Genomic DNA, 26645 nt, shown 5'->3' with positions numbered 1-26645 from the left:
GCCACTGGGGCGCAGGGGAGGGAAGCTGGGAGAGGCCACAGCTGCCAAACAAGGGGAAACCAGCTGAACTACTGCTTGCTGCAGGGCCCTGCTGAACATCCAGCATGGAAAGCCACGGCCATCTGAGTTACCACATCCACCTGCTGCAGAGCCAACCCCAGCACTAAGAGAACAGAGGGTAGCACGGCCAAAATCCCTGCTCTGCTTGTCCTTGAAACAGCTGCCTCTACCCACAACTTCTCAGTCTGCCTGCAATTGCAGAAATATTATTGCAAGATAGCAGTCCCAATACCCAGACTCTTCCTACTGCTGCTTTCCAGTCGTCCAACAGCAGGGAGAGGAGAAGAAAGGGCCTTCCCATGACGTTCACAATTGGAGTCAGGCAGCAAGACATTATCCCAATTCTTCTGCTGGAGACAAGAGTATGCAAGATGGCTCCCTCGTGCTTAATGCTCTGGTGTACCACAGGGTGTCTAGAGATGCTTTCAGATAAAACATACTGCAGGGCAAAACCAAGCCAAACCACAACTGAAACCGCTTTTAGCCAAAGCAGGACTCAGATGGCTTGGAAGGATGGGTTCTCTTTGTAATGCTCTAAGACATTCTCATTTCTACTGCAGACACGTCCATATTCCTTGGAATAAGGTCTGCATCCTCACCACACCACTCCGAGAATGAGTACAGAACGATCTCTCCAGCAAAAATTTTGCCCTTGGAAGAAGCAAACACAGGAATGCGTAATTTTCTAAATATAAAACCAAGGTCAAAGAAGGTCAGTAATTCTATCAAACAGTGCCACAAAATGACAGCCATGGGCCTGGAGCATTACCAGGGGAACTGAGCTACTTAAAGGGCACTCGCAAGAACCGTATGATAAAAACCCAGTTCCAATTTCCTTACAAGGGTCACAATCGCCGTTGCCATAACAGAAACCAGACCCACCAGAATAAAGGTTTCTCAGAAGAAATCTTGCTCTCTTTTAAAGGAGTAGACACAACAGGATTTTCTGACAAAGAAAGCTGTCACTTGCTGCTTTGCCAAGTGTTATAGACTACACATTTTGCTTATCAGCACTCACGTTACCCACATCTTACTCATCACGTATGATTACCCCCAGCGCAGGTTCTTCTTCAGTCGCTCACTTGCCTCCTACAGACTGCAAGGTTAAATGGATAGACTGAACACACACTAGAACAACTCTGCTGAGAGGAGGAGCAGAAAGAGGAAGAGAGTCTACTGTAATAACTCACTGCCCAGCAGAGGAAGTACTACAGAAAACCTGAGAAAAAAAAAGCGTAAGGCGTGGAGATTTAGACGATCAGTGAGCTATCACGCAGACCTAGAAGCCAAGCAGCTTGCCTCATTAATAAGTTCTGTTTCCTGAACAAACCATTACTAGGCTCACAGGCATCAAAAATTCAGAAAGTCATTTAGTTGACAAAACCAACCAGACAAAAAGTTCCTCTATTCAAAGTTCCTCATCATGCAGGAACAAAAAAAAAAAAACAAAACAAAAAACCACCAAGCACAACCAAAAAGTTAGAACTAAAACAGGATGCTAATCCGCCTGCTAAAGGTAGAGTCTCCACAACTGAGGGTTGGTTCTTTTGCTTTTATTTATTTATTTATTTTTTCTTATTTTTCATTGCTTTCTGTAAAAAAGTTCTTGAGCCAGAACTAAAAAATAGACACATATTCCTCTCTATATATTCACCTTTTCAATTACTCTGGTGCCTGCAAGAGAAATTAGCTGTTATATGAAGGAGAGGTTGGCTTAAGACCTGCAAGACTTTGCATTAAAAGGAGGAAGGCAACGTTGGAATTATACATTAAGTTACTACTGTACATTCTAGAAAACTTAAGAATGGTCAAATCTACCACCATGATAAATGCCTGAAGACCTGGACTGTACTACAAACACTGAAAAAAGTTAAGCCCTCAAACAAACTGAGTAAACAGTCTAAGACATAGTTAACAGGAACATGTAAGTTGGAGAAATCGTCCTTTGGAAGGTACAAGCAGCACCAGCATTAGTTGTGTTTACTGCCTTGGACTTGACCCACATACTTTGGCTCCAGTCTCACAGACTTAGGTACTCATCAGACAGACCTACTAACTTCTCACACTTTCTTGTTTCAGTCTTAAAATGGGGTGAAAAGTAGGAAAAGTTCCAACTTTGTTTCAGAAGGGCAGCTCATTTCTGTTGACAGCAACCTAAAGCAATAGATGAGCGCAGAGCTGTGCAAAGAGCTGGATTTAAAAAAATAGCAATAGGGAACAGTAAGTTACATATTCACCTTTTTATGACATCAGGTATTGATTTCAAACTGAGAAGAACTCCAACTTAGATGATGATTTCCCTTTGTGTGCCACAGGCGCAATTTAAGTACATCAAGTTTGGTGCACCATACTCACACAAAGAAGCAAAGAGTGTGGCTGAGGGAGATGGATACATAGAAAATGGTGAAGAATTGAGTCACGTGTTAGCTGAGCTACATCAACAAGACAAAATTCACTGACTCTTAAAGAATGAGAACATTAAGGACAGAAGGATTTAGCATGCTAGAAAATGGCAGCTTACACTGGTCAAGTAAAAAAGGTTTAGAAAGCAAATCTATTTGCTGTAGATGTTGTAAACAAGCCCAAACAAATAGGACTTTTTGCAAAATAACTCAATTTTTAAAAATCTAAGTATTACAGTTAAAATAGGTGAACTTTATTTAAGTAGAAGTGACCCCATTCCTCAGGCACCACTCATTCTTCCAAAGCTCCTGCTGATGATCAGTTTTCCACACAACAACAAAGTGAAGGCACCATTAAAGATGGGTGTCAACGCTTAGCAAAATCAATTACAGATAGAGATGTGTGGGTGTTTGTTTGGCCTTGTTTATTTGTTTGTGACTCCCATGCTACCTTCCTAGCACACAGAAGGGAGGTGGCACTCTTCAGAATGCGGACTAACTGAAAAAACTCAAGAATATTCGATTTGGGGCTGAGGCTCTTTAAGTTAACTCCAGCTATAGGATGAGGGGCAAGTTCTGATTTAATGTGCAGGACTCTTGAAGCAATGAGCAGTGCTTATCTCTGATCAGTTTTGCCTCTCTTCCTAACCGAAGGGAAAGCAATCAAACAAATGAGGTCCAAACACAAATCTGGGTGAGAACTCCAGATTTCTTACAAGTTAGCACAGAAGAACTAATGCACAAGCAAGAAATACACACTGCATTAAAACTGTTAATGCTGAATGCACCTGGTAAGTAAACCTTAACAATTCATACTTCCTTTCTTTTTATGACCCTGAATGAAAGAACACTGACAAATGAAACAATTAGAAATTAAAACAACTTACTTGCAATATCCTGTACCATTCTGATAAGGAATGCACTTTCCCTCGTTAACACAAGGCTTGGAATCATCCATACACTGTAAAGCTGAAAGGAGAAAGAAGAAAACAACACAGAAGTTAATTTGGTAGCAGTACGTGTCAAGTCAAAGTTTCATTAACATATTTTGAGGAATGAAAATCCTATAACTGAGAATTTTATATGACTGGAGCAAACCCAAAGACACTATCACACAGTTTAATTTAAACCCTGCGGCATTAAGAAAGCCAGACCAAAAGAAGAACCAAACACGGATTTGCTCATCAGGCAACTGAATGTATCCAGAACTTCTTTTAGGTAAATTTTCAAAGCAAAGCAGAGAGTAATTTCAGCAGGCTAGGTATAATCACATCAGCACTCGCATATTTTAGCTTTAGTGTCATACAGTTACTACTTCCTAATCAAAATTCCGCAATGAAACTCTCCTCCTTTTAAAATAACTTCAGTTCTTCCTTTCTTTCTACTATCTCCAGGGACACTTGACATTGAAATACGGTCTCCTGTCCCTCATAAGCTCCCCTGCTGTAAGTTTCTAGCAATCCAGGCAGCAAAGACTTCAGTATTTATGAGGAGGAAATATTGAGTACATGAAACTTGTCATTTTCAGCACGGTGTTTTACAGAAGGCACTAAACATTGCAAAGCTCGGAACAATTTTCCTCCAAGTCTACTGAAAACTTACAGTGACATCAGTTCTGATGGCAGTGATACTGCAAATGCTCGTCTCCTGGCCAGGATCTGAACCAGCAAGATGGCTGCGCTCTGAAGGCAGCAGATGGGTAAGAAATATGGAGCAGAGGGCACTCTAGAACCACAGAGCTTTAATCAGTCCATCTAGACCAGAGCCTGCCACTTGAACAGCACCAAACCAGTGAGTAAAGCTCTAGGAACCAGAAGATGCGGTCCTATCCCAAACTTTACCCATGCACCCAGTCCTGTCCTCCAGCTGCCCCCATCCAGGGTCTTTCTGGGTATTTCACAATAACCCCGGTGCACGTAAACAGGTCGCACGCACTGTGAGATGCGGTGCTTCATGCCAGCAACCCCTGTAGAACACAGCTAAATCAAGCCCAGAAGCATTAATAATATTTCCCACACACGAGCACGCCTGTTTCCTGTTAACTCCATTTCTGAAAACGGGGCACTTGGATAGCACTGCTCATGTAGAGCTCTCAGGAAATGAACCGAATTCCACTCAGAGCCCCTTTCAGATAACCTTGGGGTCAGCGTTACTAAGCAACAGGAATATCAGCACGGATTTTGTATGGCATTCCCCCCCACAGCGGTCAGACACGCTTACACTGATACACACCTGTCTGACAAGCTTTATCCCATTTAGCATCAGCATCCACGAGCCTCCAAACCTCATCTGCTCCTGCCAGAAACCAGAGGTGCAGCAGCTCTTTTCAGAGCAGGAATGAGCTGCAGCACAGCTCACACTGTGCTCAGTGGAAGCTGAAGAAGGACTGGTAAGATCAGAGCCCTCTGCCCACCTATGCTAAGCACGAGATGCTGCGACGGATGACAAAGTGAGCATCAAGGAATCAGGATGGATAGAGAGCCGGTATTCCCACCTCACTACCTTAACACTGTTAGCTTGTATTTTTTAAACCAATCAAGCCAGTGAAGCAAATGCCCAGAGGATTATTTCCTTTGAGCCCAGCTTTCAGACAGGATTTTGTAACCCCTTGGAGCGCCCGCGTCCCCAGCGAGAGCTGCCCGGCCAGGATTTTGTAACCCGTGTGGTAAAAGCTTAACCAGCGCCTGGCCAGAGCCAGCCAACTGCACAACTGCACCGAGCGGCACGGCCACGGCACAGGGCTCCCAGCAAGGATCCCATCCAGCAACTCCAGCTCTGCTTGCTAGGCCACGCATGGCTACCGCAGAGAGGCTTCGGCAAAGTAATCATTAATTTCCCCCTGTTTTTTGACAAATTATTTTTGCCTTGAACTGCCATTTAGAGGGTCATTAAACGACCAGTAGTCCTTGGAATTCTTTAGCAGGGATGGATTGAAGAGCGGAAGGCAGGCAGCTAAATACATATTGCCTGTTAAGACTTAGAACTGAATAATGCTAAAAAAAAGACAAAGAAAAATGATTTTTGCAGATTAAGACTAAGACTGAGCAGAAAAGCACTGAAATATGACTAGAACTGAAGTTCATAAACACGTAACAATATTCCAAAATGAATATTAAAAGTAACACAATGGCTTCTCTTCAAAAAAAGAAATCACAGGGGAAACTGAAGGCTGTAGTTCTCACAGCAGCATTAGCATTTACGTGCACAAAGCACTGCCTTCCTGTATTTTCCTGTATTTCATGGTATCTTCAACAATTTCACAACGTGCAGCAAACCGAGGCATTTCAACACCACTTGCTTTAAAAGCTGCTTTTCTGCTACTGCACTACTCTGGGCTCATAAGTAAACAGTACCAGAAACCATCTTCTACCTCAGCCAGCATGAGTGAGACATCCAGCACTCCAACTAGAAACGTTTTGTTGTGTACAGCATGAGATTATACTCTTGTTTTTACAAGAAAGTCAGCCACTGCTACCATCTCTGCTGTCCAGACAGGGATAGAAGTGCTGCTTTTGGCCATCCTCTCCTGATCTTAAAAAAATAAGATTAAAAGCAATGGGGATTGTTTGCTGGGTTTCTGGCCCTGCCCCAGCCTCACTCAGTTGTGCTGCAGGTCTCTGTGGGGAAAGCCCGGGCTCCTCGCTGTGCCATTTCTACCAGCCCCATTGGGCACCACGCAGGGAGATGGGGAAATCACCCCGTGATGATCAAAAGCTGCCTGAAGCCCTTATGTGAAGTGGGCAGGCCGCCACTTAGAGAGAGAAGTGTTCAATTTCTAGCATGCGTCCTGGATAAGCTTGAAAGGCCTCTAAGATGAGGGCTCTAAGTGTGCCCGAGACAAATGCTATCAGCAGCATGACCCAGCCTAGAGCCCATACAAACCCTGGCAGAACCCCTGCACATAGGCACCGACTTCACCCCACCAGGATTGCTCTCCAGGGCCTGAGTGCAGCACAAAGCGTTACCCTCAGAACATCCACTGGACGTGCCGTGACTCCGAGCATCTGAAGCAGAACACAGAGTTAGCTGCGGTACGGTTTAGCTCAGGTTTCATGTTTTTGGCTAAAGAGATTGTTAAAGTAAAAGTAGAGCAAAAGAAGTCACACTTCTGCCTCCTTGCTCTTTAAGGACACCAAGATGATCTCAAAGTTGTGACTTGGTTTCTGTTCTTCACCTGCACACTACAAATTCAGACTCCTTCCAGGCTAGAAAACTGAAGGAAATAGCAGAGTTGGCACTGGGAGCTGAAAGCATCGGAGCTCAGCTTCTAAGAGAGAAGGCTAGCACTGGGAAACAGAGCCATAACCAGAAGAAATCTGAAGGGGCTTTGCAGTGAGTGCTAACGGGAAAGTAAGGCCAACATGCTCCTCACCTGTAAGTTCAGAAAAAGTCAAGCAGAAATAAAACCTTGAAATACTACAATTAATGCTGCAAGGAAGAGACGTTACGAAGCTGGTTTCCTGTAGCTCTGTGAAGCGTGGCTGATGATCCTGCATCTAAGAAGACTCTGACCAAAGGTTTTACTGCATAAGAGGAAACGGATCTTCTGACAGAGCCTGCTGGACCACTGAGCAGGTACAGCCTTATCCATAGAATGACACTGCACTGGCCTCCCTCCTCTTTCTGCCCACAGACTCTCCGTTAAGTTTATAGAAACTCAGTATCTTTATATCTAGACATCTGACACATTTGGCTGAAACTTGGCTCTAACTGCACGCATTGTTTTCTGGGGAAAAGGTTGAAAACAACCTACTTATCACACAGAAGGAAAAAAAAACCTAAGCATAACGTTAAATACATGAAAGAAAATGAGAGGGCAAAAGATATTTTTGATGGATTTAACCATTGCAACTGACATCAACTGCTGCCATCACGCACCAGGAGGAAGGAGAGAGCCCAGGGCCGGCAGCAGCAGGGCAGGATGCACAGGAGTCCCATCTGCCAGCTCATCAGCTCTGAAGTACCACCAACACAATGAGAAACCACAGCACATCAGGTCAGCAAGGCAGTGAAAAACTGCTCCTGCTTCCCTCCAGGATAACAGAGCATGAAAGCAGCGGCCAAGAAAACCCCGAATGAGGAGGAGCAATTCCAAAGGAAGACTGGTAGCTTCTGTTTGTGCCGACAGGGGCAACATTCCTCTGCAGCAGCAGCTGGCACTGCAGAGAGCCGACTGCTCTAAAAGCTGTAAGGAATAACGCTGAGAACGCCCTGAAATAGCCCAGTTTTGAAGGAAAACCACAAAGGAGAGATAACTAATTACACGATATGCTAACCTCAAAAGATAACAGTTCGAGTAAGATTATGCACTGAGGAAGAAGTCACTAATTTTTCACATAATCTGTGGGGCTGAGCAGAGCTCAGTGCAGCATGAAGGAATTCAGCCTCTGCACCCTGTGAGAAAACCCCACGATCTAACAGGTTGGGCTTCTTCTGCCAGCTTCTCCAGACTTCAGAAGTGTAAAAAACCTTCAGAAATGTGCATTTAAGAGGATTTTAGAAGAACAAGGCTGTAACGAGAGATTTGGTTTTAGAAATCCATTTTTCTTTTTTCTTTTTTTTTTTTTTTAAATACCAGCTCAAGAATCCAGGAACTGGCAAAAACAGCTACCTGCCCTCTTAAAAGCAGGGCTGGGAACTGCTGTCCAAACCCACAGGTGGAAATGAATTCCTTCTGCCTGAGATCTCACCTTAGCAGCCAGTTGGAGGACTGTATTCCTACCAGTGGGAGCTCGCACAGCACTTCTCCTATTGAGAACTGCTGAGAAAAGCTGAAGTTATAACAGACATTGAATACAGAACAAATGTGTAAAACGGTTCAAAATCCTGTCAGTAATCACATCTCCCATTTCCTTTCACAGCTACTGCTGCCTGCCTTCCCATGTTTTCAGTTTTCCAAACAAAGCCCAAATGCCTCAAATCCACAGCTGCAACATAAAGCATTGAGCTTAAAAAAAAGATCTCGACAAAAAAAAAAAAAAAAAAAAAAATGTAGGGAAGGCAATTAAAGTGCTGAGGAGGTATTGGTGTTTCTATGGAAATCTGGCAGACAGAAGCCATACTTGCGTGTTCTCCATAGTCCTCCATCATTCTCCGGCACTAAATCTTTATTAATTCGAACATGACGAATGCCTGCCCTGTGAAATGCCAGCCTGCTGCTTGCTGCAGCTTCCATTGCAGCCCATGGTGATGTCAGAGCAACAAGATGAACAAGATGCGTGGAACAAACAGCAGACACCAGTGCCGTTTTGGGATACAAAGCTCTTTTTTCATCCTCGTGCAGGCTAAAAAAAGGACATGTGCCCTAGGAACAGACTATTTTCTAAACAGAACCAGTAATTATTTCTGCAGCCCTCAGAGGACCGTGTGTTTAGAACGATACAGGCAATACTTCTGGATGGGCATTGACAAGACACAGCCCTCAACTTCTGTTGGCAAGATGATATTACAATGAATGCACAGAAAATAAGAACTACAGAAGGACTTTAGGTGCTTAGAGAAGTTCTTTTTTTTTTTTTTCCCCAAGATGGATGCCATTTCCTTAATGGGTCAGAATTAAAGAAGCACTGTACTGTCTCTTGGCTTTGCAGCCTTTAGCTATGACTACAAACGCACGCTGCTTCCTTGAAGCCTGAAGTTACATGCTGCAGCCGTCTGGTTCTGCTGTTAGATGAGATGCTGGCACGCAGAAGCAGCGGGCTGTCAGCACCCTGCTGCCCTGCCATCACTGCTCCCAGCTCCACAAAGGACACGGGGCTCAATCCCACCCACCCAGGCCCTCTGACAGCGAGGGCCACATCCAGCCCAAGGCTTCAAAGGCATTCCACAACACAGACACCACTTTGGAAATGGGAGAGTGCGAATAGGACCAAAACACACTGGAGGAAACAGCAACTTGCTGCAACTGCAGCAAGACACCTAAAATTAGGAGGGAAACAGCCACAGAAGGCAACAAAGAAACAGAAGAGATTCCAATGCCAAACGCTACCAGAGGCACCAGTCCCCTTTTCCCAAACATTCAGGCCTTGAGAACAGCTGTGAGAGTGCCTTCATGTCCTTCTGCTCCCAGCAGTGCCCCGCAGGAAGTGATGTGAGCCAGATGCTAATCACACTCAGTTTTGAAAGTCTAAACCAGCACCTTTGATAAGAGCAAACGTGATACAGTAACACCTCCAAATGATCGAGTAAGACTTGCTGTTCAGCAAACCCCTATCAAGCAAGCAGACCCAGCACTGTCAGCAGGATCTCAAGACCTCAAAAGATCCCGAGTGTGGTCCACAACACCTTTGTGGGGTCCCACACACCCACCTGCTCTGCAGTGAAACTGGACTCAGAACTCAAGTCGCTCCCTTTGGCAATTATCGGGGCCAATCAGGGTGGGCTTTACCAGTGAGCATTCCTGTTTCACTCCTTGCTGACTGATCAGACAAGGAGCAAATCACCACCATTAACAGTAATTATCAAGAAAGTGTCCTCACCAAAAGTGCAGGTGTTCCCGCCCCGCCCCAGCTCACTGCAGCTTCAACTGCAGGCTTCTACAAACTAAACAGAGGCTCAACTGGAAAAGCAAGTTGCCGTGCCATTGGGCTTGCATGATGAGGCAGCGCTGAGCCGTCCAAACCAGGGCGCATCCAGGAGCCTCCTAGTCATTGACCAAGAGGGCTGACATCAGAACCTTGCAGCCTCTTGCACAAGAGCATCAAGACAGCTGAACAGACACCTGAAAATACCCTTTCAGTGACTTCAGCTTTCCTTTCTCCACTCACTGAAGGAACGGAGGTTAGCACTCAGAAGCTGTCTCCAGCCTGGGAGAGCCAACCTGCTCCCACGTGCAGGCACGGCTGGGGCAGACACTGCAGGTGCCATGCTAGGATGAGAGCCTTGGGTCAGCAATGAGCTGGGGAGCTGCTGATGTTACAGCAATGCTTAAATCAACGGGCATGACATGTAGCCTTTGCAAAACCAGCACTGGGCCATCTTACAATGACAGAGCCATTAAGTTGGACAAGATGCCTAAGATCATCCAGCTCAACTATCCACCTACCGCCAATATCTCTTCACTGAACCGTGTCCTACAGAACAACATCGAAATGTTTCTTCAACACCTCCAGGGACGGTGACCCCACCACATGCCCAAGCAGCCCATCTTAGGGCATTACTGCTCTCCCCGACAACGAACTTCTCCTAATATCCAGCCTGATCCTCCTCTGGCACAGCTTGAGGCCATCACCCACCATCCTATCAGCCCACTCTCCTGCGGGACAGCTCACCACTCTAATAACGAGGGTCACAGCTATGGGACGCTCACCACTATGGGATGCTCACCACTGTACTAACGAGGATCACCACTATATTGGCTAGGCTGAGTAAGCCATTTGCAGAAACAGTCCAGATGTGCACCGTGCCTCACTTCAACCAATTGAACGTACTTCTGACTTTATAAGACTCCTATGCCATTAGGAGCCTTTTCAGTTCTTTTTGAGCGAACCTGGCCAAACCACTCTCAGGAAACAACTTTTTTCCCCACTCCCGATTCGGATGCGGCGCTCCTACCGGCTGCCCACCCGCGCCCGCCTCGGGCCGAGCAGCCAGCCCCAGCGGCCAGTCCACGCGTCAAAGCGGCCGGCTGCCCCCGCTCAGCGCAACCTCCCTCCCCCTCCCGTTTCCCCCCTCCCCAGCGCCTCGCCTCACGCTCAGCCCCGAGCCCCGGACCCCGCGCCTCGCCACCTCCCCCCTCCCCGCACTCACCGGCCGCGGGTTCGGCGCGGCTCAGCACGGCCAGCACCAGACCGAAGAGGGCGGCGAACGCCTGCCCCGCTCCGCGGGCCATGGCCACAGCCGCTCTCCCGCCCGCCCGGCACCTCGCAGCCCGCCGCCGCGCGGAGCGATCCTCCGACAGCACGGCCGATGGCGCCCGCGGAGGGACACAGCCGCAACGCCTCCGCTTCCTCCGCCCGCCCCGCCCCGCCCCGCCGCGTTCCGCCGCGTTCCGCCCGCCCGCCGCAAGGGGGCGCTCGCACGTGGAGCGCGCTTCGGGATGAGGCTGGACGGGCGAGGTGGGCGCCCCGCGACGTGACGTCTGCGTGCGGGTGGGCGCGGGTGGGCGGCGGGCTGGAGGGGCTGTGGAGGGGCGGAACGCAGGGCTGTGGGGATGGGAGGAGGACGGGGCCCTAGTAGGGCGGCTGTGTTGGCGGCCGCCTCACAGCGTGGCCGTGCCGCTGGGTGCTGGGTGGAGGCGGCTGCTGGGCAGAGGCCAGGAGTGCCGTGGGAAGCTAGAACTGAAAATGGCTTTTGCTGCCAAAGGTTCGCTCCAGTGTGAGTGAGAGTTCACTTGTCTGAAGAGCAGGTGTGCAGGCTCTTAGCGTTATCTCAGCCCTAGTGTTATCTTCCTTGTGTCGAAGCACCCTGTTGAGGGTGGCAAAACCCAGGAAGAGACGCAAATTCTCCCAGAGGAGGTTCACAGAAGGTAGCAGCCTGATAAGCGCGCACTATTAGCTGTAGTGGTGGGCTGGATTCAATCTCAAGAGCCCATCCAGCCTTAAACCATCGTTTAAAGCGTTAAAAATCCTTCTGCCGCGATTCCAGCTCCTCTCAGACTGAGAGCTCTTTGTATTATGTGCTGACATGGCATGCTGGCCTGCATCTCCTGCGAAGGGAGGACTGTGCCGAGCTCAGGGAAGAGAGGGGGATAATGAATAAAGTCCAGTGTTTTCCCCCTTTAACTCACTGGGTCTTTGCGGCTCCTCCCAGGCACGGAGCTGGATTGTTAGTGCCATGCCACCATGAGGGAAGGAGCCCAGTGATTTTTTCAGGCGTGCCTGGGCAGTGGTTTGCAACTTGGCCCAAACCTCTCCCACTGCCTCACGCATCTGCTGGTCCTTCCCATCGCTTGAGCACACAGCAGTGCATTGCAGCTGGGCTGGTAACTTCTATCAGGTGCTGCTTGTGACAGTACTGGCATGCTGGGCTCCCCTGAGCACCTCACGTGTGGGGATAAAGGCCTGGAGCATGCCCAAGTCTGCAACCAAGTCTGCAGCTAACAGCTTCGTGCTTGAGATCGCACTCTACTGCATCTGCAGGCTGTGGGATAGAAGGCAGAATCCAAAAATAGGGAGCTGATGTTTGTGAGGGAATTGAGGAATATAAACTCTCTGCATGTGAAATTACGGGTAGAAAAAAAATGATCACTAAGCCAAGTTGGGAGGAGGCAAAAGAAAGGCAGGAATTTAACTGGAATGGGGAGGGCTTGGGTTCAGTCTTCCTAATGTAGCTAATTTGGGAGGAATTCTGGTATTTCACTGAAGGCTGCAATTTCCAGCTCCGCTCAGTACTGTGCATTACTCATCATCCCTGACTTTGAAACGGGCAGTTCTCCCTCACTGGCATTTAGCTTGGCCTGGTTGCAAGCAACTTCTCCTCCAAGCTGGGGCAGCATCTGCAGCTGCCCCAGCACACCTCTCTGGGGCTGATGCATGGCCAGGCAGGAGCAGCAGGGGAACTATGGTACCCAGTGACATCCCCAGGGTAAAGCTCAATCAGTTCCCCATCGCAGACTGGTGGGCCTGCCTCATTAAGCGACAAGCTGTTTGCATGGGAGTTAAAAATATGTTTCAGCATTACGTCATCTGACACACACCATTACAGTCCCGTTAAAAGCACTTTACGCAGATAAAGATTCATCACGTAGGGAATCCCACTGGCAGAAGTAACACGTGTTACACCTGCAGGCTGCAGACACAGCCATGCCATTTCACTCTGTTTCCCAGCCAGAGATCACCGGTAGCCAGCACCGGGGCTGGAGGACTCTAGCACCCCTTACTGCATCTTGCTGGGTGCTGAGGGCAGCAGGAGAGCTGCTGCATGGTGAGCGGTGCCAGCTGAGGGATTAGCAGAGCTGAACAGAGAAGATCTGCAGTATCGCTATTTAAGCAGTAGTGGCAATTAGGGAAATCCTGGCACTTTGGCTGACAAAGGCAGGGAGATCAAGCGGTCAGCAAGCCTCAGCACTGCCCTGCAGTGATGCCTTTGCAGTTTGCTGTTGCAAGTCTCCCTCTGAAACGGTTCCTGCAGCCAGCTCTGTAAAGTAATGGCACACTTGTTTTGATAACAGTGGTTGCAGGTTGCTTTTCAGCTGAAGCCTTTGTCACGCTTCCTGCACCACTGCTTCAAAGCAAGCTGCCTCGCTGGCCATTGACGAGTGGTCATGCTGGGTTGATGGTGCTGGGCTGCCACCAGAGGTGTCAGGGTGCAGGTCCCAGTGTAGTGTGATCCCCAGCAGTTGATCTCTTCTCAAAAATGGGGAGAACAAATCCTGCTCCAGCTCACGCTCTCCAGCCTGGCAGAGGAAGCCCACAGGGACATGGTACCGGGGATGTGATGATGCAACATGGTGTCCCCTTGGAGCTGCCATCAGAGAAGCGCCCACAAGTTGAGGCCCTGCACCTGTTGCATGGCACCTTCTGCCCATTGAAACCAGTTAGCTCGTAGCTCTGAAACTGGGGGCACGCTGTCCTGCAGGTGTGTCAGTGCTGCTGTGCTCAGCTCGGCTCAATCCATGGGGTGCAAGATACATTTGTGTCTAAGCTGCACTGAGTGAGAAGAGTTTTGCTTTTCATCTGGTCCTGACCTCACAGGGATTGCTGGTTTCACCAGCTTTGCAGGAACTCAATTGTCAGCCTCAAAATAAATTGTATTTTCTTGCACTAACCTTTCTGTGACATTGTTGGCGGTTCAGGCATTCAAACCTCTGCACAGCACACACCCAAGTGCCTGCCTTAAATCCCAGAGTTTTACACACCCATATCAAAGTTGCCTTAATTTTACCTGTCAGTGTTTTTAGGGGGATTGAGTCTTACATCCAAGCTTTCTCTTTTGCGAACAGATGAGCTGGAGCTCCATTAAAATAGAATCTGGGTTCTTTCGCAGTTTCAAGACTTCAGCAGTCAAGGGGCTTAATGAAAACAAGAGCGAGTGAGGCTTCCAACCAAATCCTCAGGGTTGGCAACCTTGTGCCTGCACCACAAATAGCTTGTGCTGTGGCTCATCTGTTGCTGCTGAAACTCACATGACTTGGCTTTTGCACTGATTATCTTACCTGCTAGCTGGTCTTAAAAAAAGAGAGAAGGCATTCCTGCCTCAAGCGGGCTGGCTGGTGAGGAGGGAGCCCCGCTCCCCGCAGGAATGCACCACAAGCTGTTTGTGTGCTGCAGTTAATCGTGGGGGGAATTTTGGCTGCCTGGTTCCTGGGCAGCAGCACCCGCTCCAGTAGCCTGGGAATATTTATAAGCCCCTGTTGGGGCTGCGTGGCTCCGCTTGTGCTGCTTTTACCGAAGCTGATGACATGCAGGGTGGCTGCTGAACTCGAGGCCTTCCCAGCTCTGGGCATGTGATGGAGTGAGAATTCACCCAGTTGTGGTTACCTTGAGCTGCTGGAGGAGGCATCCAGCACAGACGGCCCCTTCCCAAACAGGCCCTAATGCAGAAGGACGTGGAGACAGGACAATAGCAGTGTTTGTCACTCAGCTCTGGGAGAGGTCTCAGGGAACCCTGGGTTCCCTATGCTCCCACTGGCTCTGGCACATATTGGCAGGGATGTGCAGAGGTCTCAGGGTCACTGAGGAGCACATTATTTCTGCTTTTCTATGCAAATCCTGTGTCTGCTTCCATTTTTGGATGCCTGGGTGACAGGCAGCAAGGAAGGCACGCTCAGCTCCAGACTGTGTTAAGGTGCCCTGCTTCCAGTGAGCACAGCCAGGGTACATGGCGTGCTGGGGCAGCAGGCAGTCCCTGGGGCACGCTGAAGGGCTGGGGAGTCTAGCGGGAAGCAGCGCTGGCAGCAGCACAACATGGGGAAGGAAGAAAAAAAAAGAAATGATACAGGAAATGAGTTTATCATCTCTGAGCAGAGCGCCGGGGCTCAACCACTGGGGGTTTTACAAACCATGATTCAAAATCACATTGGGCTTCTCCCTGCAGCCATCACAGCAGAGAAACTCCTGTAGCACGGGTCTTAGTGCCTGCCTGCTTTGCTATGGCTCTTCTGGGAGCTCAGGAGAGCCCCACCAGTTTCTGCTTCCTTTCCTGCAGTGAGCTTGAATGTTCAGGCATAGCTGCAGTCAGCTGGGAGCAGCTGCTGAGGGGCTCAGTGCTGTGGGCACAACAAACAGTGGTACCCCATGTCCCAAAGGGGAGCCAGCCAGCGCCTGAGCTGGGGGCCAGGCAGGTGAGGGAAGGTGGTAGGGTTGAATGCAAAGCTGGGGAGATGATGTCTATAGAGGCTGTTGGGGAAATGTGAGCAGAGCAGTTGAGGAGGGAAGGTCAGAGCCTGCCTCTCTCACATATTGGCTACAGGGCCTTGGGAGCTGCTGGACCCCAGGAGGGCTCAGCTCTGGGAGTGAATAAGGCTGTTGGTAGCTGCCCTGTGCTTGATGCCTTGCAATCCAGCCCAGCTGCATCACCTCTCCAGATAGAGAGGATGGGGCATTTTGGGGTGCCCTAGGACATCTATGGTGTGCTGAGACAAGTCACAGTACCTGAAGGGGCCTACAGGAAATCTGTGGAGGGCTTTTTTGTAAGGGCATATAGCAACAAGATAAGGGGAAAGGGCTTTAAACTGGAAGAGGTAGACTTAGAGCAGATATTAGGAAGACATTCTGTACTGTGCGGGTGGTCAGACACTGGCACAGGTTGCCCACAGAGATTGTGGATGCCTTCTCCCTGGAAGCATTCAAGACCAGGCTGGATGGGGCTGTGAGCAACTTGGTCTAGTGGGAGGCATCTCTGCCTATAGCAGGGGGTTGGAACTACTTGATCTTAAAGGTCCCTTCCAATCCAAACCATTCCATGATTCTGTGAGTCAGGGAGGATTGCTCCCTACAGTCAGCTGCCCTTGGCTGGCTTCCAAACCTAGTTGTGGTAGCAGTGCCCTGCTATCTGAAGAGCTTTCATTTTCAGGCAGCAGAAAAGACACATCCTCCTTTTCTAAAGGTCACTTCAGCAGCAAAGCAAGCAGCAAGGAGCAGGAAGCACCCTCCCAGACTCACCAGCCAGCCCATCCTAAGAAGCAAAGCCCCAGAGCCTCTGAGGGAGATAGCACAAGGACTGGGTGCTGTGAGGACTGAACCCCACGCCCTACCATCCTGGCCTTCACCGTGCAGGCTGTTACTTTGTGACTGGTGTCCTCAGGCAGATGAGTGGATCCCTGACTCAGCGATGCTGGCACAACACTTGTTGCCACTGGGACATTCATTCACAGCAAAGCAGCTGCCAGAAACCACCTGGGGTCAAAGACCCCCTGACACCACAAAAAAAGATGCTTCCCCCTCCCACCCCAACCCAAAAATAAATAAATGGGAGGACTGCAAGTGTGAGGAGCTGGTTCAAAGTGGGGGGAAGCAGCTGATGCCCAAATAAACATAGAAACCAAAACCCTGCAGCACCCAAACCACTCCTCTCTCTAGGGGAGAGGTGATGATGCAGAGCATCGCTGTGGTCTGTGCCAGATGGCACCTGGTTTACATGTGACAGCAGCATGTAAGGAGACAGAGAATAGGATTTGCCACCCACCAGCACAGCCTCCCGGTGGGTCAGGGTGGGCACAGTCCCACACAATCCTTTCTACATTCCCCATCCCTTCCAGCACTTATGGACACAGGGACACCCAGAGGCACCCAGACCTGAGCAATGGCAGCAGCAAGTGCAGCCAACACAAACAGCTTTTTTTCTTAAAAAAGAAACAAACCAGCTAACCCCTGGGCCCAGCTAAGCTGTAGGGCTTCAGGGAGGCTGGGGCAGTGCAACAAGATGGGGAGCCCTCACTTAGAGTCTCTGCACCGTGCCAGCACTGCCATCTGCAGGCAACAGCTCTGGGCCTGCACTGGCACTGACCGCTCAGGCTGCACGCGTTGCTCTGCACACAGTTAACTGTGGGGTCTTTACCCTCCTGCGCCTCTAGAAGCAAAAAAAAAGCATCCTCTAGAACAAGAGACATCGGTCACGCTGCCAAGGGGGTTTTTCAGAAGCATTTATTTCACTGCTGACACCTGGGCTGCAGCAGGCAACTGCTTGCTGAGCAGCGTCTCCCCCTCAAGTCACAACAATCCAGTTATGGCCATTGTCAGCTCACCTTCCAGTATCCACATCACACACAGATCTACATCACTGGGACAGTCACCTGTTAGTGACACCACTTGCAAAGATTAAAAATGGTAATAATAAAACAATCAACAAAGTAACACTTGGAGACATCATGCAGAAATCAGGAAATTCTAGAGTACAAGACAGATGGGATTTGCTTGGTTGACTGACAGTGCTACTGCTTCCCTGCCAGTCCCACATGGCACCAGGCTGGGCAGGACAACAGCTCCTCGAATCCCTACCCAGTGGCAGAAAACATTCCCACGTCCCAGTTTAGATTTCCAGAACTACACAAGAACACATGCTTTTAAAAGTTACTGGGGAGACCTGAAGCTTCCTTCTGTGACACTACCTGCTTCCTACCAAGTTACAGAAACAGACACTTAAGTGCAGAGAAGAGTGGGCAGGCCTGAGCTTTAGGGTTTTGTGGTTTGAGGTTGTTCTTTTAAGTTAAAAAAAAGCTGATGGGTAAAATAGTGCTCCTAGCACAGCTGGAATAAAAGTAAAATCACATTATGCTGAGACTATATAGATTGGCCCGTGAGAAAGAAGCAGCTATATAGTATTGCCCACAGTGAGTTTTTCTTCACCTACAACTTCAGCTTCCCATATGAGGTAGGGAGAGGGTGACTGCAGGAAAAAAAAAAAAAAAAAGGTGGCATTTCCAAAGGATTCCACTGTTTTTAAGTTATCCTCTTGAATCCTTCATGTAAAGGTGAAGTGTTTTTTAAGGAAACACTCCCTTTTCTTCATAAGAACATTCAGAGTTTTGCTTTTATTTTTTGGTTGTTTTCATGGAGAGGGAGAAGGAAAACAAGCATCCCAGAGATGAAATGCTAGCAGTTGATACATTTTGGAAAGAAAGTACAGTAGAAGGAAATAATGTAGTTTATCTGCAGAGAGAAGGGAAAATAGACATAATGCTGACATAGTTTGCACTGCGCCCGCACCAACAGCACTTGAGTTATACACCCTGTTTTTAATCACATGGAAACATACTGTCACACACAGCTGCCAGGAGAGGAAAAGTAGACACATACAAACCTGTAGCTTAGTTTTGTAGGGATCAATAATACAGAAGCCGTTCACTGCCTCTCCTAGCACTAGACAGAATGTATTTAAGGCATAATTTACCATCTTTTTGTTTCTAGAGCAATTGAAAGTGTAATAAGCCAAGATGTCAGACACAGAAAACTCAACAACAGCTAGTCCAGAGGTGAAAGCTACCACAATATGTACAGAGCAGTATTTTGCCTTCAAACAGGGGAGTCTGATCTTTAAAAAAGAAAATATTAACCAAAAACCGCAGATCCAGATCCTAAAAAAAAAAAAAAAACCCAAAACAAAAAACAAACAAAAAAAAAAAACAAAAAAAAAAAACAAAACATTGCCAACACAAGGAATGTTCATTAGAGTCCAGTTCCCACTAGAGCTACTCAAGAGGAGGACGTAAAAGGTGATGATGCTAAACTGCACTGATTAGCTGTTCCCAAAGCTCCCTGCTCGGAGAGGTGCAGAGCCACAGGTCAGCCTCAACAGTATCCTAGTGCAAACTGCCTCAGGGGAAAAGCCTGTAGTCACCAAGCCTTTACACTTACAGTTAGGATTCACTAAGAGGTGTAGCACTCAGGTGTCGCCTAACATTTTCAGGACACCTGTATAAAGGTGATGGTCCTGCGTGGATTCTAATGCACATCCCCAGTGAACAGTGTCCTGCACACACACACATCTGCCAGGCTACCAGCTTTCCCTCTTCAGCGTAACCAGGTCACAGCCACCAGAATCTCACATAGACGATCAACATGATAAAAAACACAGCTACGGCCGCAAGTTTGGCGTAAGTGGAACGCATGTTCAGGTACTTTGCATCCTGACGGTACTTCTTGGACAAACTGGACAAGTTGTTGGCCTTCGAATCCAGAGCTGTTGGAGGGAAAGGGCAGAGAAGTTAATCGAGAAGTAATCAACTCAACCAGGTATCACCCAGATGTTACATTAACTGAAGGAGTTTCTCTGGAGCAGCTGGAAGAACAGCAGTATTGCATGACAGCACGCCTTGTGTCTGCCTGGTGATCTAGTGCTTGTTCTACTAGGGCCACCCAGCGTGGTGAGACACTCAGAAGTAGCACCAGTATCCATCAGGTGCTTCAGGATGCAACTGACAGAAATGATGCACCTGCTGAGTCCATTGCTTTTGTAAGGAGACTTCGGGATTAGGAAGACTTTCCATCTGATGTGCTCTACCCACGTTACTGACGGAGGGTAAGCATACGCCAAACAGCAGCCACCACGCGTACCTGAAAGTGCCTCTCCTCGCTGCAAGACCTCCTCAATGTTGGCCACCATAATCCTCTGCACATCCTGCAGCTCTGTGTTGATGGAACCCAGGTTCCTCCTCGCCCGGCTGTCGATGTAGAGCTTCTTGGTTTTCTGGATGTAGGTGTCTGGAACAAGAGAGAACCATCAAGAAGGATACTTACCTCCCTGTGGTGCTTGCTTTGCCAAGCAAAAGGAACTGATCTGTCTCTGCTTCCGCCTATGCCTTCTTCAGCTGAAGCACCCACCACTGCTTGAAGACTTTCCAGTCAACAGTCTGATAGGCATCAGCAGTTCTCTGATGTTTCTGGTTAGTTGTGTTCACTGAAATATATACTCAAATAGACACAAGAGGGCACAAGATCAGAAACTTTCTGCTTCAAGTTAATATATCTATCACTGCAAATGAAAACTATTACACAAAAAAAGTACAACACAAAGTGACCCTTGCTTCTGCCCTCCCACCTCAAAAGCTAATTATTCGATTTGAAAATAAGAAAATGTTAAGAACCAGTTCCAAGCGTTAATGTGGCTGCAGGGAGAGGCTGTAGACATGGGTTAGAAGCTTTAGGCTTCTCACTCTGCCGCTCCAGGCCAGCACAGAAGGGCCTTAACCTAATAGCAAGGCAAGAAGGCTGAGAGACTTTGCTGCTGGATATGCACTGCTCCAGGAGAATAATATTCTTCCAGGCTCTACCCACACAGTCCCAGTTCTGTGCCTACATAATGGGCACACCAGTGGAGAGCAGACCACCAGAAAGAGAACAAAAAGACCTCAAGTCAGAGTTGTTCTTCCCTCCCCAGCACACTGCTGGACACTAACGTTCTCACAATTTGCATCCCACTCACTCTCATTCAGGCTGCTGTATCAAAAATGTCTTACTACACTTTATTAGTTCCACACCACCTCCTTCAGATGCAGTGGAGAAAACACTCACTGAACACAGAGCAGCCTGGCTGCCAAAGGAGTGGGAGAAGTGCTAAGACAGCCAGCAGACTGCAAGCAAACATTCCCTGGAAACAAGCCCAAAGACTGAAAGCAAGAAATCTGAGCTAAAGGATATTTATGATTTTCTTACCATGTCTCTATTCATAAATACTCCACGCTAAAAGCACCCATTTTAACAGCACCAAAGAGACTGAACTGTCAGTTCCATAGGCCGAGCTGGGGAGCATTTTGTGGCCGCAGCCCCTGCAATAAGCTTGCTAACTAGCCTTGCAGAGAGGGACCTCACCAAATTCAATGAAGGAATAGGGCCTGGAGACCGTTGGCACCTTCTTGCCATGCTGCTCATCAAATTCTGATTGCAGGTCTTCCAGATATGCAAAGGCCAGTTTCTTTGGGAACGCAGCTTCGCACAGGACCAGGTAACACACCCCTTTCTCAATGATGTAGCTAGAAGAACATAAAACAGAGAATCAATCAAGCACTTTTGTACCCATCCTATTAGACACTATCCATCATACCTTTCTCCCCCCAAGTAAACAGCTTTCTGAAGCTGAGAACCCAGCTGGCTTTGTAGAACCCTACTGTCACTGACTGTAATTCTTCTGAAAGTTGAACTTGGGAGCAACGATTCATTTTAGCCTGGCTAAAATGCTACCCAAATAATGAGAACAGGACAAATGTACTTTCAGTTTGCTATGTCAGGCCTGGGTATAAACTTTCTGTAAAGTAGTGGCTATTTTTTATTCACCTAAAATAAATTTTCTTGCAGTCTTAGACCCTGTACCAGCTTGAATGACCTCTGAACTTTCACTTCCCTGGGACCACATTTGGGCTGTGAGTATCACCAGCTTAACAAAAATGCCAGCAACAAATGCTATAATTTTGGGAGCGAAATGAGAGGACAGCTTGCCTCCTTCCCTTCTATCATGCATGCCTTCTGCAGCCTGAAGAAGAGAAGCACTAGAAAGTTTGCCAGCAGAAAGAAGGGAAGATGGAAAGCACAGTCTAAGGATCACACAGCACAGCCACATACCTGAGGCCTACAGATGGAAGGCATGCACAGTAATTTGGTCTCAATGTGCTAAAGCTCTGATGAACCCAGTGACTGCTGGATCCCATATCCTATTTTGGAAGGCTGAGTGCTGCCTTCCTCCCCAACACTCCCCTATTGCTGGGGCAATGCTTTCTACAAGCTGACCTCAGCATACAGCCGAATAAAAATACTGGTACTAGATGGGCTCTGGTGACATCTTCATCCTATTTGCAACGGATAAGTTGGGCTGTGATGTTAGGAGCCCCCAAATTGGTGCTGAAACAGGAGCTACTGTTGCTCTTTAACCCTGTTTTGTGCAGCTGAACACACAGAGATGTTCTCTTCCTACCACCTCACTCCCGATTGCAGCTAATTGTCATTGTTCACAAAGGTTTAGTGCTGAGCTTGTTTCATTGCGGATAGCAGTGTCTCTGTGAGCAGAAATAGGGAGGAAACTTCCATTACAACTCAGCTAAAAAGCCTACTGCAATAAAGGATAAGGAAGAATGAGACTTAAGACTATTTATTTTACTTGTTTCACTACAGCTATCTGCTGTTGCATGTTCCCTATGTTCTCCTCCTCATTCAGCCACTACAAAAATAAAGGCAAGGTTTCTACCAAAACCAAGCTAGTGGAGATGGCAGATAGCTCTGGATATACTTTCAAATATTTCTATAACTCAGGATGGAATTCCAGTTTTACATTTATGTTACCTTCCTTTGACTTTGTGTCTAATAATGCCATTATGTAGCAGACTAATTAACCTAGAGATTAACAGTGTATTAGGGAAGTGATCTAGTCACAGGGGCACTGTAGTTAATAAGCTTTGAAATTTCAATTGCTGCATCCAGCATATAATACAACTTCCTCCCACAACCTGTGATTTTTCCAGATACTCAAAAAGGTCTTGATCCTCTGATTTAACCATCCATAACTCACTTCTGAGTGTCCTTTTCTGCTGCCTCAGTGATCTGTGTGCAAAACCTGCCAGACTGCAAGGAACAGCTGTTCCACTCCAAGCAGAAGCAAGAAATTTCAGCCACTACAGTCCACCTTTTTTTTTTTTTTTTTTTTTTTTTTTTTTTTTTTTACTACCTTTGTGTGTCCCTCAGCTCGGACTGCACTAGTCTGTAGGTCTAATCCTATCGTATGCCTTGCCTCTGTTCCTTCCTCACCCTCAGAGACCTTCTTGGCAGCTCAGGATTGTTCTAAGTTATCACTCAGAGCTTGATTTAGCCACTGCCATGACCAGAAGCTTTTTTGAAGGTACTTGAAAGCAGCAAGGTTCTTGTCAGACAAGAAGAGTATTGCCTGAGAGCTCTCAAAGATGAGAGCAAATGAAGGAACATACCCAGCCAGTAAAGCCATGGTCTCTTCTGGCCAGCTGGTCCTGCCTGGAACCCTTCAGCTTTATTTCCCACTTGCTTTTCCCAATATGATATCAAATATGAAGTCAGTATAATCTGTCAGTACCACAGCAAACAACCACACCTCCTTCTGTCCTGGATTCACACCATTCTGCAGCCTCGGTCCAAGGCACAGCTGGATGCCTCTTTCACACTTGTGCACGCCTCTGCGCTTTTGCACAGCACCTGATCACACTGCATGCCCAGCAGTGCACACATTGCAGTTTACCACTTCTAACTCTAGATTGCTGCATGCTGAGGGCAGCTAGCAGGCTTCTGTATTTATTTGGGATAAGTTTGAGAGAGAAAAGCTTTATCCTTCTAATTGGTATCAGCAGTAAAGGCCAAGGGTTGTTTTCAACATGACAGGTAAGAGCCACTTAAACCACTGACGAGCCAAAGGTCAACTCACAACTGACAGCAGAGCAAAGTATGGAGGTGCTTCTGTCCCTGCACAGCCATTACTGCAAGTGCTGTACCTGGAAGGGTGACACAGCTTTTGGAGCTGCTCTGAAGATTACATTTGATGACAATCACTCCAGCAGTGTTAGTCTGAGCTTCAGATTTCATCAAGGCAAGACTCTTCTTTGAACTGATCAAGCTAAAAATGTTCACAGTCTTTTTAGCAAGTTCAGCCAGGATCTCCCTCGCACCACAAAAAGCTCAGTCCTGGCTTATGCTGCCCTCAGCAGTCAGAGTACTGATTTGGCAGAAAACAAGATGGACTGTGTTAACTAACAGCATTGTTTAAAATAGTACTGATGACCATCTCTGATTCTCCTATTTCCTCCCTACCTATACTGTTATCAGAGGAGAATTTTGGATCTGAAAGCATTCTTCATTTCATGAAGGTCCTGCTTTGATATCCTATGATAAAAGCAGCAACACAAGAGTGCTTTGCAGTAGCAGCTGTCAGCAGCCTGTGGAACTTGCCCAGAGACTGAACACAGAAAGATAGATACTACCATCCCTGCTTATTAGCCAGGCACATAATCTGGGTGTTTCTTTGAGACATCCATCAAAACATGAGCTTGCCCAAATCCTCTTGGCTTCGGTTCCCTGGGCACTGCAACTGAAGCAGTCTTCCCAGACATTGCTCTGCTTGCATCATGGAAGCAATGTGACAAGGGAGTTTACCAAGATTTCTAAAGACTCTTCCCCAAGGCTTCACAGTCACAGATACACCTATGCAGTGCCACTTGAACATCTAGAAACAAAGTCTTTGAACTCTAGAAAATTTTAACTTCTATAAAGAAGATTTAGAACAGTACTCTCCTGTTAGCTCTGGAACATTGCCTAAGCTCTAGAAGAGATAAGAGCCAGACTGCTTGAATCACTAACACTGTAACTCCATAACAAAGGCAACCAGAAATCAGGGGGCAAAAAAACCCTGCTGCTGGCAGCACAGCAAAGCTTTGCACATCACTGTTCTGTCAATACCATATGGCACTCAGTCTCACAGAGATTTGCTTCTCTAACATAAATATTTCTGCTGGTAACGTAATTCTGATTCTTGACAAGAACTTAACTTTCGTTAAAAACTTAAGTTAACTTTATTTTAGCAATTATTCTGCTAGGTTGTTACATAACAAAAAAGCATTTCCTCTTCTCCTGCCTCTTGTAAGCTATAAATTCTTCCACCTGTTATTTTCTTTCTAGGCCCCCCTGCTGCTGGTTAGGTGGTAACGGTGCCAGACCCACATTCTCTGTAGGCTTTCATTATCCAAATGCACTTAATAGCAGGCAGAAAAGTCAAGAGAGATCATAAGCTAAGTTTGCAAATGCTTCAATAGATTAATTAAATGCAGCAACACATTTATTGATAAGATCAAACATGTGAAAAAAATGCTTGTTAGCTGTTAGAAAAACTAAATATATCACATACTATATGCTTGAGCATACAGATGAATAAAAGGTACACTCTCACGGGACACAGGGAAAGGAGAACCTCGTTCAGAAGAAGTTCACAATGGAACTGCTAACCTGCTTTTACCAATGACATCTGTTTTTGGAAATGATAGAGGGCATAAAGAACCCGAAGGAGACAAAAAGGGATATTAAAGGGTACAATCTACACTGTCTTGAGCAAAGGCACAGCTAAGCAGCCAGCTGAAATGCCAGAAGGCAGTACTGTGATGTAATACCTCACATGTTCTCCCTTAGCACATCTATTACCCCACCAGCAGTTGGCAGCTGCACAATTCACCCTCCCTAGGAGGGCTCAGTTTCCCAAGAGGACCCAGAAGCACCTTCCTTTGACCCCAGAGACAGCAAATGCTAACCGTGCCACCGTACCCGGGGCCACTTACTGGAAAGCCATGGCTCCTGCCTCCAGAGTGCACCTCGTAGGGGACTGCTCGTTCAGCTTACGGAACAGCTGCTTTGCCTGGCTCTGGTACTGCTGCAGGTCGCGGCCGGACTGCAGGGAGAGAACAGGCCGTTGGCAGCTGCCATTACCCGGAAAACACCCCCACCCGCGTCCCAACGGCTCGATGAAGTGCTGGTCGTGGGGGTCGGCGGGGCTCGGCCGGAGCCTAAGGAGAGCGAGATCGATTGGACCAGGCCGGGCCTAGCTGGCCCAGGCCGAGCCTGGCTAGGCTGAGACCCCGACATACCTGCTCATCTTCCTGCATGGAGGCGGCGAGCGGCAGCCCGTCCGCCACGCGGGCGATCATAGTAAGCAGCACCATCCTCGCCTCTGCTCACTGCCCTACCGCCACCTCCACCTCCTCCCCCCTCAGCCACCACTGAGCTGGCCGGAAACTGCCACTACAACATCCGGTCCGCCACCAACAGCCACCCGGCAACTTCCGGCCGCGCCACAGGAAACCACCCGGCGGCAGCGCGGCCCTCATCTGAGCGAGCTGTGGGCGGTGCCTGCATAAAGCCCGCCCCCACGAACACGCCCGTCCTATTTAGCCACGCCCAGACTCCTTACCACTCCCTTCCTAGGCCTGCCCACTTTCACGTGACCACACCCCCCGCCGGGGCGGGGCGGTGGCGGCACAGCCAGCGGCGGCGGCGGCCCGGTGGGCGCACGCCAGGCCGGCAGCCATGGCGGCGGCGGCGGAGCGGGGCCGCCTCAGCTTCCCGGGCGGTGCCGGGGCCTTGGGGCGGCCCGTGCCTATGAACCTCTTCGCCACCTGGGAAATCGACGGTTCCAGCCCCAGCTGCGTGCCCAGGTAACGGCAGCGGACGCGCTCCCGCCTCTCCCTTTCCCCTCGGCGTGCAGCCGGCGGGGCCTGGTGGCTTGGCGGTACCCCGCGTGTCGGAGCCCCTGCCCGGCCGCCCCCTCGGCCCCGCTTCTCCTCAGCTTCGGCCCCTCTGCCCCTCTCCGGGGGTC

At 48.3% G+C, this 26645-nt stretch overlaps 3 protein-coding genes across 3 annotated transcripts in view; 1 reads left to right on the top strand and 2 right to left on the bottom strand.

Annotated features, from left to right (window-relative positions):
- The window catches only part of NOTCH2 (notch receptor 2), a gene marked incomplete at both ends in the record, with an annotated part of 77928 nt that extends 66636 nt beyond the window's left edge, over positions 1 to 11292 (bottom strand). Inside the window, 2 exons of the mRNA XM_079535437.1 lie at positions 3350 to 3431; positions 11211 to 11292. Of these exons, the coding sequence (XP_079391563.1) occupies positions 3350 to 3431; positions 11211 to 11292 (164 nt within the window). The remainder of the gene's footprint in view (positions 1 to 3349; positions 3432 to 11210) is intronic.
- An 8073-nt stretch (positions 11293 to 19365) lies between these two features.
- Positions 19366 to 25992, bottom strand: SEC22B (SEC22 homolog B, vesicle trafficking protein; the record flags this gene model as incomplete). Its single annotated transcript, XM_079535827.1, has 5 exons — positions 19366 to 19520; positions 19895 to 20041; positions 21149 to 21309; positions 25612 to 25721; positions 25918 to 25992. The coding sequence occupies 5 exons, from the start codon at positions 25990 to 25992 to the stop codon at positions 19366 to 19368; spliced, it is 648 nt and encodes a 215-aa protein (XP_079391953.1).
- Positions 25993 to 26356: 364 nt separating this feature from the next.
- Positions 26357 to 26645, top strand: part of PACS2 (phosphofurin acidic cluster sorting protein 2) — a gene marked incomplete at both ends in the record, with an annotated part of 63342 nt that continues 63053 nt past the window's right edge. Inside the window, one exon of the mRNA XM_079535985.1 lies at positions 26357 to 26484. Within this exon, the coding sequence (XP_079392111.1) occupies positions 26357 to 26484 (128 nt within the window). The remainder of the gene's footprint in view (positions 26485 to 26645) is intronic.

Source organism: Tetrao urogallus, assembly GCF_951394365.1.
Source record: "Tetrao urogallus genome assembly, chromosome: 5".
In the NCBI taxonomy this organism is placed as follows: domain Eukaryota; kingdom Metazoa; phylum Chordata; class Aves; order Galliformes; family Phasianidae; genus Tetrao; species Tetrao urogallus.
Note: the sequence above shows the minus strand (reverse complement) of the source record. Positions and strands in the feature narration are given on the sequence as shown.